Consider the following 19702-nt stretch of genomic DNA (forward strand, 5'->3'; position numbering starts at 1 on the left):
ACGAGGCACCTTAGAGTCTCCTAGGGAGTGAACCAATTTGTCCAAATCCTCTCCAAACAAAAATGAACCCCTAAAGGGAAATTTACTTAACTTAGATTTGGAGGCCGCATCTGCCGACCAACCTTTCAACCAAAGAGAGCGGCGAGCTGCAACTCCCAGGGCCAAAGATTTAGAAGATGCCCTCAACAGGTCATATAGGGCATCGGCTAAAAAAGCAGAGCCCGTTTCAATCTTTGCCACCTCAACATCTATAGCTGCAAGATCATCCGAAGATCTATCCAGGACTCTCTCGGCCCAACGAAAACAGGCCCTGGCCACTAAAGATCCGCAAATGGCCGCCTGCACTGCCAGAGAGGAAACCTCAAAATTATGCTTCAAAAGAGAGTCCAAACGCCTGTCTTGAGTATCTTTAAGTGCCGTTCCTCCATCTACTGGGACTGTGTTGCGTTTAGTAACCGCAGAGACCACAGCATCAACCACTGGGAGCTTAAGAAGTGCTTTATCAGCTTCGGGCACTGGATATAAACGAGACATAGATCTAGTAGGCCGAAAAGCAGCATCCGGAACCTCCCACTGTGCTTTAATGACATCCCAAATGTCCTCATGCATAGGGAAGGTCTTGCTGGAAGCCCTAGAGCCCTTAACCAACAAATCAACCTTACGGACTTGTGAAGCTGGAGGCTGATCATCAAAATTTAAAGTAGTAGCCACCATAGCAATAAGATCCTGTAAATCTTCCTTATGAAACACTCTAGCCACCGAGGGATCTTCCCCCTGGCCCAAAGGAACAGTGTCAGGATCTAAAGAGGAAGGATCCTCCCAAGCCAGCTCATTAAGTGCCGGTCCTAAGTCTTCCTCTTCCTCCAAAAAAGGCATGTCTGAACTATGCTCTGGTACCAGATCTGAAGGAAACTCACATGTCCTAGGCTTAGCTGCAGTAGGAACCGAACTGCCCATAGCCCCTGCCAGCCCCGCTGTAGCCCCTGCCAGCCCCGCTGCTGGCCCCTCTCGTTGCATCAGGAAGGCCTGGTACATCTGAATAACAAACTCAGGGGGAAAACCTCCTCCCTGAGTGGCTGTCGAATGTACCAGGACCTCCGTATTGAAATCTCCCAAAATCGCGGAATTTAAAGGGCCAGACGCGGCACCCGACGTTGAAGGAGCAGGAGACAAAATGGCCGCCGTTCGCGCCACTTTCGCCGCGGGCGCTTCAAGAACTAAGCCAGAGGCCTCCGAACTAGGAGCGAGGGAGCGCGACGGCGAAATCGAAACCCCCGACGGAACCGAAGACAAAACCGGCGGAGGAAGAGAAACGGCGGGCATGTCAAGCGCCGTACAAAATTTACAGGTGCCGGCGGCATTAACTCCCCGACGCTGACACACTGCACATCTTTTCAACTTTTCCACCATCGCGGCAACAAGCGAGCACTCGCGAGAAAGCGGCAACGCGGTTCGCGCCTTTTTAAACAGCCTATTTAGCAGCTAAAAACCCGAGGGCTGACAGGAGCAATAAAACACTAAAAGGGCACTGGCTTGCCTTAGTTCGCTTCCCCTCTCTCGTAGCTCTTTTTTTTTTTTTTTTAAACAGGTGCTGAAACCCACACAGAGTTGAAAAGACAGAGCTGCCTGCTCGTTAAGTCAGCGGGGAACAGATAGCTTACTCAGCTGTTCAGTTCTTTTTTTTTTTTTTAAAGTACTGGCTGCCTCTCCCAAAGGCAATACTCCTTTACAATGAAAGGGTAGCCCTTCCCTTAGTTATTAATAAAGCTGTGTGAGGATACACCAGAAGGGAGATGGGGAGGAAATAGGGGGGAGGGACTCGGGGCACCCGAGTTTAACACCCCAGAGGCTGAACACTAAGGCACTTAGTATCAGGAATGACCTCAATAAAATTCCTGGGCACAGAAGAACCAATAAAGAAAATATCTACAAATACCAAAAAGAGAGACTAATAGGCTCACGTCCTACCTGCTGGGAGACTGAGAAAATACTGAGGCTAGGGTCACATGACCAGGGCTCTCATTGGCTCTCTAGAGTCAGAGTTTTTTTCTCAGTCTCCACCTGCTGGTAGGCGTGCACAACCCATCAGTCCAATCCTGGGCCGGTCCGGAGGGACGCTAAGGAATAATTGGTTAACAGCTTATATCTCTTATTTTTTTCTGCTGGTCTCCCCTCTCCTTATGCATCCAAGCATCCTTCTGGCTTTGACCGTCGCTTTTTCCATTTGGAGACTTTAAGGTCATCAGACACAATCACACCCAAGTCCCACTCTTCTTTTGCACACAGAAGCACTTCACCCCCCTATATTGTACCGCTGGATTCTTATAACCCAAGCGCATGACCCTGCATTTCTTAGCATTATATCTTAGTTGCCAATTATCGGAACATTCTCCAAGCTTTGCTAGATCCTTCCTCATGCTAGCCACACCATCCGGGGTGTCCAACCTATTACAAAATTTGGTGTTTTCTGCAAAGAGACAAACCTTACCAGACAGCCCTTCTGCAATGTCATTCACAAAGATGTTAAAGAGAGCCGGCCTTAGGACCAACCCCTGCGGTACACCACTGATAACATCCCTTTCCTCAGAGCAAGCTCCATTTACCATGACCCTCTGTCTCCTTCCATTTAACCAATTTTTAACCCAGTCAGTCATTTTAGGTCCCATATTACTAATCACTTCTATAGCGCTACTAGACATTCCCTAAATGGCTATATTTCTACAGACCTTACACCTATGTATCTTAGTAAAAGGGATGTTAGAGCTTTAACGAGTATGCTGTCAAGATTTTTCTGGGCGAAAAAAGGCCGCAGATTCGCTTCTTTAACTTGGTGGGGAATTAGAGTAGAGGTGGCTTAGGAGTCCCGGACATTAATAACATGGCGTGTTTGCTGCATCATCTGGGGAATTGGATCTCTAAAACGGAGCATTACACTCCGGTACAATTGGAAGCGGCTTTGTGTCATCCATTGCATTTACACTATGTCTTGCAAGCAGCACAAAAGGATTAACCAGAATATCTCCGTTCAAGTGTATTGGTGCGCCCCTTGGTGGCACAATGGAATGACTTGGCAAAACTTTGGTCTTTTGACCCTTGATGTAGCAGGTTATTGCCCATACGTGGGAATGGAGAGTTTCCTCCGGGAACAGAGAACTTGGAGGAATATGGACTTTTTGGTTTGTGTACTTTGATGATTTATCAATAGAACAGGTGGAAGGTAAACATACTATCACCTTTCATTACTGAGCTGGGTAGGGATGGGGATAAAAATTTGTTAGAAGTTGAGAATTTGTGGTTCTTGCACAATTTGTATATGAAAAAGATATATAATTACCCTTCGGATGTAAATGCTTAGAATTATCATCAATAAAATTGTTGAAACCTAATGTCTCATGCACCATCCAATTTAGAAGTTCTGAATACCCTCTCAAACCCACAACACTTGGACCTAGAAATGCTGCTGTTCTGCTCAGGCATGAGGTCAAATCACTCTAAACGTTTTTTTTAAATTTCTTGTCCAAAATCAGGCCTGGTCTGTGCCATCACAAGTCCATCCAATAATCCAGGCTGTGGAGCTAAAGTTGGAAACAATTTTGGGTAAAGTCAGAGTCTGAGTTGGCATCGGAGTTGGTACATAGTTTTGCCAACTCAGACTCTGACAGCATGAAAAAAAAACAAAAAAAACTTACAACATTATAATATATGGTAAATTTATCATTTTATACTTATATTCTTTTGTTCAGGTTTTTTGTTCAAACTTCAAATAAATATATTTTGTGGTCTATTAGTTCTAATTTTGTACTTGGGATATTTCTTTTATGTTTCTATGATCAATCAAAATTTTTTTATATTATCTATATACAGCCCTGTGATAATCTACTTCCCGCACCTCCAATAAAAACCCCTGAGATATACAGAAAGTAACATTTCATCAAAGGCAATATCTGATTTTAAGCTTTTAATGTGAAAAGGACAACTACTGTTTAAGGAGATATTAAAGGACTGAAAATTTGCTCTGACTGGTACAGTTGAGCTCAGAAAAGGAGAAATTAGGTCTTACCTGATCATTTTCTTTCCATTAGTCCTTCCCACTATTCCAGAAACCATGGACACAACTATCCCACAGAATAGTGGGAAGCTACATAAAATAATGCCTGATTACTCCTGGGTTCCTGGTGCCCAAGACAAGAAACAGTTTGCCCAAGGTAATAAGGAGTCAGTGGACAAGGTAAGCTTTGAATTCATGTCCTTAAGACATCTCCTTAAATCAGAGCCCAGAGCTCTAAAAGCAGACTGTGGCATTTAATGCAATTATATATACTTTTAATAACAAAGAACAACAGAATTTGTTATCCGCCTAAGCCTATTCAGTTCTAAGCGAGAACAGAACAGAAGAAACCAGAACATACCTGGGAATTATATGAATTAACAACAACATATGTAAAAATCAAATAAACTAATACACAAAACCTATAAAGAATAAAAAAAACAAATTACCTCTACAAGCATCTAACCTGTTCCTATTCTGACTGAACCACGTTTATGAAATAGTAGGTCTTATAAGCTCTTGTCATTTGTAACCCTTATTTATTCAAAAACTTACCACAGTTCTGATTATTGAAGAACTAGAACCGAGTTGCAACCACTAAAAGTTTAAAAAAATAAATCAAGCACTTAACTTCCAGCGAGTCCAGAGGGAGCGGCAACCAACTACTGATTTATAAAGCACAGCCCCTGAAAAAGCCTAGAAAGTGAAACAGCAAGGCCACCGCCGGGTAAAAGTGCTTGAATTTTTTTCTTTTAGTGGTTGCAACTCAGTTTCAGTTGTTTTTGAATAAATAATAAGGGTTACAAATGACAAACAAGGTTTTTGACCGATGATTATGCTCACTACCCCCGTAAAGACACAGAGTTTACGCTAAGCACCTGGGTGTCTGAGGTCTTTTCCTCTTTATGAGTGATTTATATTTAGATATTGTTGGGTTTCACTTTTTGTGGTATTACAAGTAGTTGATTTTGGAATACCTGTGTTTCTCCACAGTTGAGTACACACTTATGAGTTTAACTATCAAAATGTTGGTGTGAAGGTATGTTCCTTTACCTCATCTCACTTGGATTGTGCGTGAACTGGCAAGATATCTGTATCTGAGAGGAATCTTCACACTTCACTCTTTCCCCTGCCATCTGAAAGTTTTACAACCCCAACATCAGTGGTACAGCTGCATTAAGAAGGCCAAAGCAACCTGCCTGGAAAGGCCACGGTTACAACCCACAAATCAACAAGTGCGTTTGGGGCAGAAATAGGAGCAGAGTTGAGAGGTTGGGTAGAAAGAGAGATGGTCTTGGTTTAAATATGAATCCAAGTGGTACAAAATCAAGGAAGAGGACATCTAGGTGGACCAAAGTGTCATTTTGTTGTTTACTAGATTGTAGCAAATAAGTCCAATTTTGTAGCTGCGTATACCATCCTGGAATATTAACTTCTGTATAATCCATCAGTATCAAAACAAAATTGCACCTTTATTCCTCCGTCGTCTTGACAACTGCATTTTATACTAGCAAAACCTGGAAGATATCAACCAAGATAGGAAAGAAACTGGATGTACTTCACCAGCAATGCCCGAGAACAATCTTAGATGTGATTTACCAAGATCACATCACAAATGATGAGATACTGAAGAAAAGCAACTGAAGAAAATTACAGATCTTGCTACTGAACGCAGAGTCCCACTGCCAGGACACATTTTACATATGCAAGACTAAGTCATCCAAAAGTGGCACTAAAATGGAGACCAAAAAGAGAAATACTGAATCTGACCTAGAGAAGCATACCGAAGAGGGATCTATGCAATGGGGGTACTACTAGGAGGAGATGGAAGCCATTGCTGCATGGGCATAGACAAAAGTTGAATTGGGGGGGTGGGGGGGGGGGGGGAGCCAAGCATTTCTTCTCAGGCTCCCCTCCTGCCTCCACCTAGAATCCATAAGAACATAAGCATTGCCATTCCTGAGACAGACTGAAGGTCCACCAAGCCCAGTACCCTGTTTCCAACAGTGGCCAATCCAGGTCACAAGTACCCAGAACAGCAAAACAGATTTTATGCTGCTTTCCTAGAATATGCAGTGGATTTTCCTAAGACCATCTTAATAATTGAGCCTGCCATGAGTGGGAAAGCGCGGGGTACAAATGTAACAAAAAAATAAAAAATAAAAATTATGGCTTATGGACTTTTCTTTTAGGAAATTATTCAAACCTTTTTAAAATTCTATTAGGCTAACTCCATTTTTTATCACTTTCTCTGGCAACGAATTCCAGAGTTTAATTACTTGTTGAGTGAAGAAATATTTTCTCCAATTAATTTTAAATTTACTATTTAGTAGCTTCATTGTATACCCCCTAGTCCTAGTACATTTGGAAAGAGTAAACAAGTAATTCACATCTACCTGTTCCACTCCACTCAGTATTTTATACACCTCTATTGTATCTCCCCCCCTCAGCCATCTCTTCTCTAAGCTGAAGAGCCCTAGCCACTTTACCCTTTCCTCATAGGAAATTCATCCCATCCCCTTTCTCATTTTCATCACCCTTCTCTGTACCTTTTCTAATTCCACTATATCTTTTTTTGAGATGCAGTGACCAGAACTGCACACAGTATTCGAGGTGTGGTCGCACTATGGAGTGATACAAAGGTATTATAACTTAGGAGCTGCTCCTCTAGGCCTGTCTTAGCCTGCTACACCAATCCTGGATGTGTTCCTCTGTATGCTGGAGGTAGATAATACTACCTACCCAATCTGGCTCCAAAATCTAATATACCAGGGCGGGGAACTTTTGCTAGAAGTGGTTCTCTTCTTCCATCTGCTGGTAGGAGAACATAACCCACACAACTGGGCTGGGCTGGCAGGATAAGAAGGACTATCATTTATTATCAAATCAGAATTGGGAAGGCAAAGGCACAACGAGAACATGGCTCCCTAATGTCGCGATGTTCACAGCAGAGGGATGGGTCTGTGTCCCAGGATTCCACAGGGTGGACTATAGTACGATCAAATTACAAAAGAATTTAAATTGTGTCCCTTACCATCTGTTCCAAGTTTTGCAGACTCTCATACAGATGCACAAGTCTCTGTGAGTGAGGTAGCCAAATACAGCCATCCACACCTCCCTTTGCATGACGTGAGCTTCACCATCATCCAAAGGTAAAGAATCTGGAGGTGGACTGATAGGTGGAGGTCTGATTACATGGCGCTCCATCTGAATACACTTGGGAGGCGATAAGGCTGGGGCTGGACGTGTTATCACTCTTGGGGTGCTCCGGAGACTAGGGACAAGTTGGTGCCTAAGCTCCCTTGGTGTTCCATTCAGTTCTTTGCTAAACCTATGCAGTCTCTCGCTACTGTTCAAGGACCGTTTGGATTCCTCATTTTCACTCTCTGGCTCAGATTTGATGAGCTGGTGGTTTTCGTTCGCAAGGCTATTCTCGGTTTTTTGAATTTCCTGATTCAGCTCTTTGCTCAGCTCCTTACTCAGTTCTTTGTTGGGGAGCCTTCGTTTCCGCCTCTTGATCTTTTTTTTCTCATTCGGCTCTGCTCCTTCAGTGCTAGGGCCCGCTGTTGGAGAGCTGGCTCTTGACTGGTCACTCTCTCTCGCTTTGGGCGGTGCTTCAGGCATTTCTTCCTCCGGTTCTTGTTTCACACGTCGCAACATTTTGGCAAGGACCGGACGGTCATCTGGAGTTTTCCACAATTTCCTCTACAAAGGCAACATTTAAAACAAGAGAGAGTTAATCATCAAATCAAAGTGGACAAAAATGTAGCAGCACATACCACAGAATTAAGTAATTATTTCTTTTAAAACCACACAAGACAAAATAAGCCTGGAAAAGGAGTGGCAGTACTCAATACTGGCAGAGAGCAGAAACATCAGAACGCATCTAAATATTTACTCTATCAAGAATTTGTTCATGAGTGAAATTGCAAGATTTTGATCAGCAATAAAAAAAGAAAGCATATATTAGTCAGTTTCAGCTTCCTTCTTTCTGGTCAAAAATGAATGATACTCAAATGTTTGGCCTCTTACCTGTCCACTAAATTTCTGCGAGTAGTTTTTTTTGTGTGTGTGTGTGGGGGGGGGGGAGGGGGTTCTTGCTCAGGTGGAATTTTTCTTGACTACAAGATCCCTTAGGGTTCATTTCTTTCTCCTGTTTTTTTCAATACTGTTTTGGGAACCATTATTATTATAATTACTACTAATATGAATTTAGGTCATGCCTTTTCAGTAATAGTTCAAGGCAAGTTATATTCAGGTACAGTAGATATTGACAGAATCATCCACTGTTTTAATATCAGCTTTCACATCTATGACAATAATTGTGCAGCTTTACATTCCACTAGGTCTAGATACTGAAAAATCTGTAGCTAATGTCACTGACCGATAGCTTTTTGGGACTGATCAATTCAAAATAAATTGCAGCTTAATCTTCTGAAGTTGAAAGCCATAACAATTGAGAACATCTGAAGTAGGAACACTGCCCTTCAGAGTAACCTGGTAGTTTTTCACCAGCTTAAATGGAAGCTTTGCAGTTTGGAAAACCTTTGGATCAGAACTTGAATTTAGGTACAAACCCAGCAAGGTTTATAGAACCACCTCCCTCCCTCCCTCCAGTTGCACATTAAAGATCAAGCCTTGGTGTGAACATCGACGCTGGTCATTACCTATCTTGATTAGTGCAGTGATCTCTATGTAGGTTTGCCATACTGCACCTGTTTTAACAGATTACATCGGCTGCTAGAGAACTGGCATGCAGGCTTTAAAATACTGTGCCTAATTTTTAAACAGAAACTACTGTTGTCACTCCTTGTTCATGATCATGCTGGGATGGTGTCCGATCAAAAAAAATCAAATAAATATGGTTATCAAAAATAGCCTCAGGTGCCCAGGGAACCTATATATAGGACTCCACTGTATTGGCTGACATCACCGGCCCTGCCACCTTCTGAAAAAAACCACAATCATCAAAAAAACTCCCCTATAAACCAGAATTAGGGGAGAAAAAATATTGTGGTCAAAAAACGGAACATGGACAATGTTAATTATCAAAATTTTTGATAAGACCACCAATACCAAACATTCATGAAAGATGGAACTTGTGAAAAACACACACCACTCCAAACTCAGGCAAATTAACTGGACCTCACACCTCGGAAGTTTTCTTCAATTATTGACAACTTATAGTCAGTGAAAAACATCAACAATTACACAGTCAGCACCCACTGTTCACTTAAACTTATCTGTATGGCTCTTTATTAGCCTAATTTTTAAATGCCTTAATAGCTGGGTCCATTCTATTTCTGAGCTACGTAATCCCTGTGTGTTCTCGGGTGCTTGTTACATTCAGGAGAGAGGGATTTTTGAGGATTTCTTCCTTTAAAAGGATAAATCTATTAAACAGAGCTTTCAACTGGATTGGTGGTATTCTTTGGAACCAGCTTCCAACAGAACTGAATTCTATTTAGAACTTATCTCAAAACAGCTGGAAGTGTGGTTTTTCATACAGGCCTTGCATGGACTATAATCCGACAGTTAGTTGGGGATGGACATTATTTTTTTTTTTTGGCACAAACCCCCAAATTCTATAATCTTGTGCACCCATTTTCACATTTACCCTCTAATTCCATATATAGTGCTCAAAATTCCATATATAGTGCTCAAAATTATGCACACTTAATGTGCCAATTAGCGCCGATAATTGGGCGCTAACAATTATCAGCGTTAACTGGCAATAATTGGAATTTATATGTGCATCTTTATAGCCAATATTCTATAAAGATGTGAGTAAATTTTTCCATGTGGATCTGAAAAGGAGGGGCATTTCTAGGGTTCAGTCAGTGCAGATCCTGGCACCAAGTGCTATTCTATAAACGGTGCCCAATCTGGAGTGCCGTTTATAGAACAGAACTTAGTGTGTTTTTTCAGTGCCCAAATTTTGGTGCCATATACAGAATTGAGTCCTTAACATACAAAACTGTGTGCACAGGTTATAGACTACTACAGTTATGCATGTAACTTACCTAATGAATTAGTCGCTAATTGGAGTTAATTAGCTATAATTAGTTAACTAGCATTAATTTTCAGTCACTTATTTAACTGCACTTAATTAGTATTCTATAACCTCAGTGCATAACTTCTTTAGTGCATGACTGCTAAGGAGATGGGGATATGAGAAGGTCATGGGGCAGGTCAGGGTGTGCCTAGCACTTATACAGGTTACAGAGTACTGTCAGTCATGCGTAAGTTACTTGCACCTAAAGTAACTGTCACTGTGGAGTTCTGCTAGTATTCCAGTGTGCCAGTTATTCACGCCATTCACGCTTACCACACACACTTTTGATGCTTAATTTAGGCAACCTTTTGAGAGTTACTTCCAAATATGTACAGTTATCCTGCTGGATCAGATCTTGGGCTTTTGATGCTGGGTGTGGGTATGTCATTTTGGCCACTGGTATTAATATATAGGGTACTTAGGGTGCTTGTTTGGGTGAAATAATTGTTAATTCGACAGAACCGATTTTATTGAATGCAGTTCTGTCACACAGGCCATTGAGTTTGGGTAAATTGGTACAAGATTATTAAGAATAGTAAAAAAGGCCCGTTTCTGTAGGCAAGGAAACGGGCCTTAGGCAGGCAATTCCCCCCCCCCCCCCGTGCCACGGCCCCCTCGAACCCCCCCTTCCGCGAACCTGTCGTTCCCCCCCCCCCTCCCCATGCCAGCGAAAACTGCCGCCGCCGTTGTTGTGCTACCTTCCCTTCCCGTAGGTTCTTCAATCATCTTCTTAGAAAGTTTAACTCTGTGCGCGTGTTTCCCTACTCCTCCCCTTGCCTTGGAATCAGCTGTGTTGACATCAGTGACGTCCGTGCGTGTCTGCCTCGCAGACCACTTGCAGCCAGGGATCCACGGTCCCAAGCATAGAACGTTGGAGGTGAGAATTATTATATAGGATGTGTCATTTTTGAACTATTTTGGGGTATTTTTATTGATTTTATCTGATTTCTCTTATATTTCTCAGAATTCTGCATGCTAGTTTGGTCTTGAAATAAGGCAGGGTAGGCACCATAGAGGAGGCACCATAGAGGAGGAGTGGCCTAGTGGTTAGGGTGGTGGACTTTGGTCTGGGGGAACTGAGGAACTGAGTTCGATTCCGGGCACAGGCAGCTCCTTGTGACTCTGGGCAAGTCACTTAACCCTCCATTGCCCCATGTAAGCCGCATTGAGCCTGCCATGAGTGGGAAAGCGCGGGGTACAAATGTAACAAAAATAAAATAGATACTATTGGAGATTCTACATGGAATGTTGCTATTCCACTAGCAACATTCCATGTAGAAGGCTGCGCAGGCTTCTGTTTCTGTGAGTCTGACGTCCTGCACATACGTGCAGGACGTCAGACTCACAGAAGCAGAAGCAGAAGCCTGCGCGGCCACATTGGTGATCCATGTAGAATCTCAAATAGTAGCAACAGTGGAGGAGTGGCCTAGTGGTTAGGGTGGTGGACTTTGGTCCTGGGGAACTGAGGAACTGAGTTCGATTCCCGGCCCAGGCAGCTCCTTGTGACTCTGGGCAAGTCACTTAACCCTCCATTGCCCCGTGTAAGCCGCATTGAGCCTGCCATGAGTGGGAAAGCGCAGGGTACAAATGTAACAAAAATAAAATAGATACTATTGGAGATTCTACATGGAATGTTGCTACTATTGGAGATTCTACATGGAATGTTGCTTGCTAGCAACATTCCATGTAGAAGGCTGCGCAGGCTTCTGTTTCTGTGAGTCTAACGTCCTGCATGTACGTGCAGGACGTCAGACTCACAGAAGCAGAAGCCTGCGCGGCCACATTGGTGATCTGCAAGGGCCGACTTCTACATGGAATATTGCTAGTGGAATAGGCCCAGGCAGCTCCTTGTGACTCTGGGCAAGTCACTTAACCCTCCATTGCCCCGTGTAAGCCGCATTGAGCCTGCCATGAGTGGGAAAGCGCAGGGTACAAATGTAACAAAAATAAAATAGATACTATTGGAGATTCTACATGGAATGTTGCTACTATTGGAGATTCTACATGGAATGTTGCTTGCTAGCAACATTCCATGTAGAAGGCTGCGCAGGCTTCTGTTTCTGTGAGTCTAACGTCCTGCATGTACGTGCAGGACGTCAGACTCACAGAAGCAGAAGCCTGCGCGGCCACATTGGTGATCTGCAAGGGCCGACTTCTACATGGAATGTTGCTAGTGGAATAGGCACAGGCAGCTCCTTGTGACTCTGGGCAAGTCACTTAACCCTCCATTGCCCCATGTAAGCCGCATTGAGCCTGCCATGAGTGGGAAAAGCGCGGGGTACAAATGTAACAAAAAAAAAAATAAAATAAATAGAGTGATACAGAGGCATTATAATATTCTTAGTCTTATTTTCCATCCCTTTCCTAATAATTCCTAGCATCCTGTTTGCTTTTTTGCCCACCACCACACACTGGCGGCAAGACAGAAACCTTAACCACCACATTAACTTATAGGACATCACTGGTGTTTGTATGCTCCTGCATCCTTGTGCTACAGGTATTTTATGGAGAAGCACAGCTGCGGTCTTACCCTGCACCCCTGACTTAAGTTCCTTCATTTACTAGGTGGTCTGGAGATGACGCCTCCAAGACTTATTTTCAGCATCAAGTCTGTGGCCTGCAGAGGGGTCATCACAGTAGCAAATATCCCACATAGTGACATTGCCTCTGTACCCAAATCTCAGGGTCACATGTTTTAAGTAAGGCATGCAAAATGATGTACTAACTATTATTGCTTCAGACTGGAAAAAAAAATGTATTGTCCAACCTCTTTCATATGGTAAACAATATACTTGACTCTACTTAACAGTACTCTCCTTTAAAACAAACCCATCACTAAAACGCAACTCATGGAAACAAGAATGACATGAAAGAATAAGGGGCTAAAAGGAGTACCTTTTTCCTGAAGAGCTTTTCTTCTTTAACAAGTTTTAGCTGTTAGGAGAAAGGACAATAAAAGCAATGTAGATTAGTCATAAGAGGTAGGGTGTGTAACTCAACATATTTGATATTTCTTGATGGCCCTGCTTAGTGACCAAGGGAGGGGTGTACTATATGCACCTTGGTCCACAAAATTATCTATGGAGATGCCCCTAGATATATGTCTGACCTCATAGACCTGCCAACTGGAAACTCAATCAGATCATCACGTACTTACTTAAATTTTCGCCACCCTAGTTGCAAAGGACTCAAGTACAAATCAATTTATGGCTCCAGCTTCTCATATATAAGCACGCAACTCTGGAATGCACTCCCAAAAGCCATAAAAACTACGTATGACCACCTCAACTTCCGGAAATCACTAAAGACCAACCTGTTTGAAAAGGCATATCCCACTGACCCAACTTAAGTACCTGAACCCAGCAGCACAAAGAAACCTAAACTTGTAATTGAACACCATGAACTTTATATAACTTCTGTCTTTATGATTCCCTAATGTGTTTGTACATATCTATTTCATTGACAATAACATTACTCTGTATTTGTTTCTTCGCCGTAGGTAGCTATCGCTTCACGGTACTATGTAAGCCACATTGAGCCTGCAAATAGGTGGGAAAATGTGGGGTACAAATGTAATAAATAAATAAAGAGAAAACGGCACGGTGCATTAACTGTTAATGTCTTCACACCCAGATGTCTAAAAAATACAGTTCTAGATGTGTTAAAATACGAGTTTGTTTCATTGATCTACACAGCATTTCTGAATATTTCTATAATTCTTTCATACTGAAAGTGTAAAGAAGAAACCAAAAAGTCTAGATTGCATAAGTCTTCACACCCATTCACTCAATACTTGGTGGATGCCCCTTCTGCAGTAACAACACCTATAAGATGTTTAGGATAAATGTCTACCCAACTTTGCACAGTGAAAAGGTGCATTTTCTGCTCATTCTTCTTGGCAGGATTGTTCGAGCTCTTTCAAATTGGTTTAGGATTGTCTGTGAGCTGCAGTCATGAAATCTTACCACAGATTTTCTATTGTATTTAGATCTGGGCTTTGATTGCTATAGTTTTGTAGAACATAAAAGCAAGAGTCTCCCACGCACACAGAAGAAAGAAAATTGTATACCCGTTTCCTCATAGCTGGCTCTGGTGGCTTCTCGAATTTCCTCTTCCTTCGTAGATATACCTCGTCAGATTTTCTCCTCAAAATCGAATCCAGGGGCTTCTTCTTGGGGGGCTCTTCTGACTTGCGCCTGGGGGTCTCATCCCGCTCCCCTCCTCTTATCTCTTTGTTGTCTCGGTTCAGCTTCTGCTCCTTCAGTAGAGAGCCCGGGAGGTTGGATGCGTACTTGAATCCCGGTCCTCTTTTTTGCTTGTAGGCCAAAATGAGAGAAAACACAAACAACTTTATATCTTGTGTCCAGGGCTGAACTGAACATAAAACTATGTCAAACATACCCAAATTCAGAACTCTCCCTGCCACTGGATCTGACCTCTCACCCAAGAGCCTACTTCAAGGAGGAGATATTGATACATGAATAAATATTCATATAGAGTACATCAATTACCACCCTCTCCACCCCTATTTTTAGCTTTGATTCAACAAGAAAAAAAAGGCCCATTGGACTGTACCAATGTTGTATTTTAGTTTCTGTTTGTGCGTACATCCCCACCTTATAAATTCTGAATGGCAGCAGTTAGTGCTGAACTAAGTCACCAAAGTTTAACTTTCAAAACTCTTCTCCTAAGCCTTTAATACACGTGGCAACCGACTATTCACTCACTCTACATCTGGACTAGCTTTCTCCACAACCTGTAACTTAAGTCAGTTTTCATACCTTATTCAACTGTACATATAATTTGCTGTCAGTTTAGCCACCCATCTTGTCCCACCTCTATATCTCAACTGCACCTGCCCCCTCAGTTACCTATTAAGATGTTTCATTGTATTGTACAGTGTTACTATCATATCTATGTTATTTAAATGTTCTAATGTACGCCTATTAAAGTGTTTCATTCGTACCGTGCAGACACAATTAATATAACATAGATAAGATACCATAATAGGCAGCATAGAAAAAAAACAACATATCATTCGTATTCTGCTGGCATTTAAATTATTTGTTATATGATTGCTCTACAGTGTTGTTAACAAAATTGTAAGTTTTATGTCAAGCTGTACTCTGCCTTGGGTGAAATCTCTTCATAAAGGTGGTTAATACACAAAATAAAATAAAATGGGGTGTGCCATGGAGGAGAATGGGAAGGACACCAAGACTGGGAATTCTGAAATACAACATGCAATGAGACTTAATCTGAGGCTAGTGAAAAATGTTGCTCCTTCTACTTGTATTATTTAGAGATTTTATATTTGTAAGTAAACATTTAAACATGAGATTAAGTAAGTCTGTCCTTACGTCATCATCTGCTGCAGCCAGCATGTTTCCTAAAGAGCCCTATTGTTCCATTTCATCTCTTAGAGGGTAATCATTAAGGGAGTTTATCTGTTACAAAGGCTTTGGGATCTCACTGAGAAAGAGAAGGAGAAACTAGGTCTTGCCTGATCATTTTCTTTCCATTACTCCTTCTCACTATTCCAGAACCTGTATCCATCAACCACAGCAGGTGGAGATAGAGAACTGAAAACTGAGCTGAGACATCTCTCTCTTGGAATCCAGTCCAGGTCCTCAGTATTTATGTAGATAAGCAGTAAGAATAAACGCAGAATAATTAACACAACAACCTTAAACAACTCGCTAACCTACCACTAACCAGATGAGCAAAATGTGTGTACCTCTCATTTCTAGATAACTTTTGAGAACAAGAGACATTCAGGAAGCACCATACAAGGTGACAGTCGTTATTAGATCCATTATTTCGTACCGACTAAACATCTCAGAAACCCTGGGCGGGCCTCTGGAATAGTGGGAAGGACTGGGAACGACTAATGGAAAGAAAATTATCAGATAAGACCTAATTTCTCCTTCTATTACATAGTTTCCCACTATTCCAGAACCTGCGAGATGTTCAAAAAGCAACCCCTAGAGTGGGTAGGATCCTGGTGCCACCGCCCTACGCTGGAAGCCCCAAAACTAGCTTTAGAGCGCACCACAACATCCACCCTGTAGTGTTTGAGAAAAGGTATGGGGAGTCTGCTTTCTCACAAGCAAATAAGTTGAAGCAATAGTCAGTTTCAACCATCTAGCAATTGTAGGCTTGGAAGCCATAAGGCTTCTGTTTACCAAAAAGGACAAACAAACAGTCTCATTCATGATTTCATATCTAATGAGGACTCTACACACATCAAGAAGTTTCAAGGAAGAATACTGAGCGTTTTCGTCCTCTCTATGAAAGGACAGAAGCGCCACAAATTGATCGAGATGAAAAGCTGATACCACTTTCTGAAGGAAGGAACCGTGCGCAGGGAGACCCCCACCTCCAAAAAGTAAAGAAAGGTGGTCTGATTTTTCAAGGAGGCCTTCCAGAGTGGCTCAAAGGAGGCTTCTGAAGAGCCTGAAGGACTAAATTAAGGTTCCATTCTGGAGCCGGCGTACAAAAAGGAGGCTCCCAGTGGCCTGCTCCCTGCAAGAATTGAACAATATCCAGGAGAGCCGCAAGAGACGACTTTTGTAGTTGGCCCCTGAAACAGGACAAAGCCGCAACCTTTTTAGGAGAACCCAATGCCAATCCTTTCTGAAGGCTTGCCTAGTGAAATGCTAAGATGTGCGCGATCTGAGCAGAGAAGGGAGAAAGTCCATGTTCAGAACACCAACTCTCGAATGTCCTCCACACCCTCATATACGTCATGGATGTAGAGCGCTTCCGAGCCTGAAGGAAGGTAGCAATGACCAAATCAGAATAACCTTTTTGTCTCAACAGAGACCTTTCAATTGCCAAGCCATAAGACCAAAGGGGCATGGATCCTCCATGAGCACTGGACCTGTGTATCTGCGAAAGATGGAGAGGACCCCCATCCAGCAGTCAAATCAGGCCCTCAAACTGCGCTCAATCCAGGGCCATGAAAATTATTTTGACCCCAGTGCAAAAGCAATCCTTTGCAACATGTGGCCTACCATGGGCCAAGGAGGAAAGAAATACAGTAGATGTGTCTCTGGCTGCAGTAGGGCATCTATCCCCATTGAGCCGGTTCTTTCCGACAGCTGAATAACTTGTGCACTTTGGCATTCTACTATCTGCTGAAAATACTAGCTGGATATTTCCCATTCTTCCGGGCCCAAAGAATGCCTGCTGAGAAATTCTGCCTCCACATTCAAAGACTCTGCAATGTGAACTGCTGACAAGCAGAGAAGATTTTTCTCTGCCCAACTCATGAGGGAGGCCACCTCCACCACCACTGGATTACTGCAGGTCTTGCTTTGCTTGTTGATATAAGCCACTGTACTGTTGGAGAAAACTCAGACTGGAGCCCCCCCGCCAGAAAGGGCGCAAAGTTGTGCAAGGCATTCTGCACTGCCCTGAACTCCAAGCAATTTATCAACCACTGAGACTCCTGTTCCATCTAGGTGCCCTGTGCCAGATGGAACTTGTAATGAACTCCCCAACCCTACTTGCTGGCATTCATAGTCACCACCTCCCATTCTGTCACTGGACAGGGAGCTCCAATAGTCAAATTCCTGGGCAACGACCACCACTGAATCCACCGTCTGGCAACCCACGTCTTAAGAAAGATGAAGCTCTTACCCATAACACCACTTCCATCGCCGCCGTCAATGACTCCAGAACATGGACATAGTCCCAGACCCTGGACCTGCCTTGACTGAGGAGGAAAAATCTGTTGAAACCAGCTTCGACCTCGTGTTCAATGAGGAAGATCCTCTCCTGTGCTGTGTCAAATAGAAGCCTAGATATTCCAGCGTCTGCGACAAGAGTTAAGTCTGCTCTTCTTGAGATTAAATCACCCAACCCAAGACTGCAGAAGATGGAACACTTTGTCCAATGCTACCACTCTGTACTAGGATGATGTCCGAATGAGCCAGTTGAAGAGATATGAGTGAACTGATTCCCTGACACCGAATGAAGGCTGCTACCACCATCATAACCTTGGTAAACATTCTTGATAACATGGCAAGATCGAAGAGCAAAGCCCTGAACTGGAAGTAAGGGCTCAGCATAGCAAAATGTAGAAACCTCTGATGCAGCAACCATATGGGTACACTTCCTTGAGATCAAGGGCAGTGAGAAACTATCCTGCTTGAACCGAGGTTATCACTGCTCTTAGTGTCTCCATGTAAAAGTGGGACACTCTGAGGCAGTGGTTTAGACCTATGATCTAAGACTAGACAAAAGGTACTATGGAGTAGACGGAGCATCTGCCTTGTCCCTGTTCAGGCTGAGGAACTGGAAAAATGGCAAGGAGAACCAGCAAGAAATCTACGGTGGCCTGAACCAACTGCCTTGGTTCTCGTTCAATAAGAAGACAGGAGTAACCAGATGGGAGAACTCCAACTTGTAACCTTCTGTATGAATATCCAGAATCCACTGGTCTGAGGTGGCGATTTTGGCCCACTCCTCCTAAAACTCCAGAAGACGTCCTCCAACCATAGGAAGAGAAGAATGGACCAACCTCACATCACCGTGAAGCTCTGGAGTAGAGAGTTGCACGGGGACAGAAATCCTACCCATCCCCGCCCGTCCCTGCTGGAATCTTACCCGTCCCCACCCATCCCCGCTGGAATCTTACCCGTACCCACCCATCCCCGCAAAAATTTAAACCATCCCAACCCGTCCCCACCCGTCCCCGCAAGAATTTAACCCATCCCCACCCATCCCCGTAAGAATTTAATAGTACATAAAAGAAAGTTCCAGTCAGCTCCCTTTCTGGATTTGAGCCACAGCACTGTAGGCAAGGACGGACCGGAAGTTGGAACTTGGAACACTCTGGTGCGCACATGTAAGATTTGTCTCTGATTCACTGGGATTGTGTGCTGAGAGGCCGCCACATGCACGCGCCAGTAGGTCAGGTGACATCTGATTCTCGTGCCTGTGTCAGAGCTGAGGTCTGTGCACCAGCCTGGGAGCAAAGAGGATTAATAGTAACAAAGTAAGTGACAGCAAATAGACCTGAACGGTCCATTCACTCTGCCCAATAGTCACACTCATGATCAATTCATCATTAAATCAACGAGTGTGATATTATATACTTGATTATGGTCTTTCTTTCGTGTTTCTGGAACAAAGACCACAGGAGTCTATCTGGCCCCATCCTTATGTTCTAACTGCTGGAGTTGCCATCGAAGCCCACTCCAGCCTATTCATGTTCTCATTTGTGGGACACAGACCGTAAAAGTCTGTCCAGCACTGTCCTCATGTTCCAGCCACTGAAGTTGCTGTCTAAGCCCTTTCCAGCCCATCCTACACCAGATTGCCATGTATGAGACACAGAACATACAAGTCTGCCAGGTATCAGCTCTAGTTCATCACAGCCAGAGTCGCCATCTAAGTGTCACTAGACACATCCACACACATGCAGCCATTTAAGGTTAGCTTTTATATAACTTCCATTTTCTAATTAGAGATCCTCTGTGTTCATCCCACGCCTTTTTGAATTCCGTCATCATTTGTGACTCTACCACCTCCTTAATGGAAGACTTTCCACATTTATGCTGTTAAAGCAAGGAAGAAGAGGAGGAGGAGAC

At 43.2% G+C, this 19702-nt stretch overlaps 1 protein-coding gene across 7 annotated transcripts in view; it reads right to left on the minus strand.

The window, feature by feature from the left end:
* KDM2B (lysine demethylase 2B) overlaps nucleotides 1-19702 on the minus strand; it is a 322873-nt gene that overhangs the window by 29547 nt on the left and 273624 nt on the right. For 6 of the 7 annotated variants that reach the window (XM_030218309.1, XM_030218308.1, XM_030218305.1 and 3 more), the window contains 3 exons: nucleotides 14173-14418; nucleotides 12999-13037; nucleotides 7083-7753 (listed from right to left, as the gene is read on the minus strand). In XM_030218309.1, the coding sequence (XP_030074169.1) occupies nucleotides 7083-7753; nucleotides 12999-13037; nucleotides 14173-14418 (956 nt within the window). Of the gene's footprint in view, nucleotides 1-7082; nucleotides 7754-12998; nucleotides 13038-14172; nucleotides 14428-19702 lie in introns of all 7 variants that reach the window. The other variant, XM_030218306.1, reaches the window with a different exon arrangement.

This window comes from Microcaecilia unicolor, chromosome 11 (assembly GCF_901765095.1).
Source record: "Microcaecilia unicolor chromosome 11, aMicUni1.1, whole genome shotgun sequence".
NCBI lineage: Eukaryota > Metazoa > Chordata > Amphibia > Gymnophiona > Siphonopidae > Microcaecilia > Microcaecilia unicolor.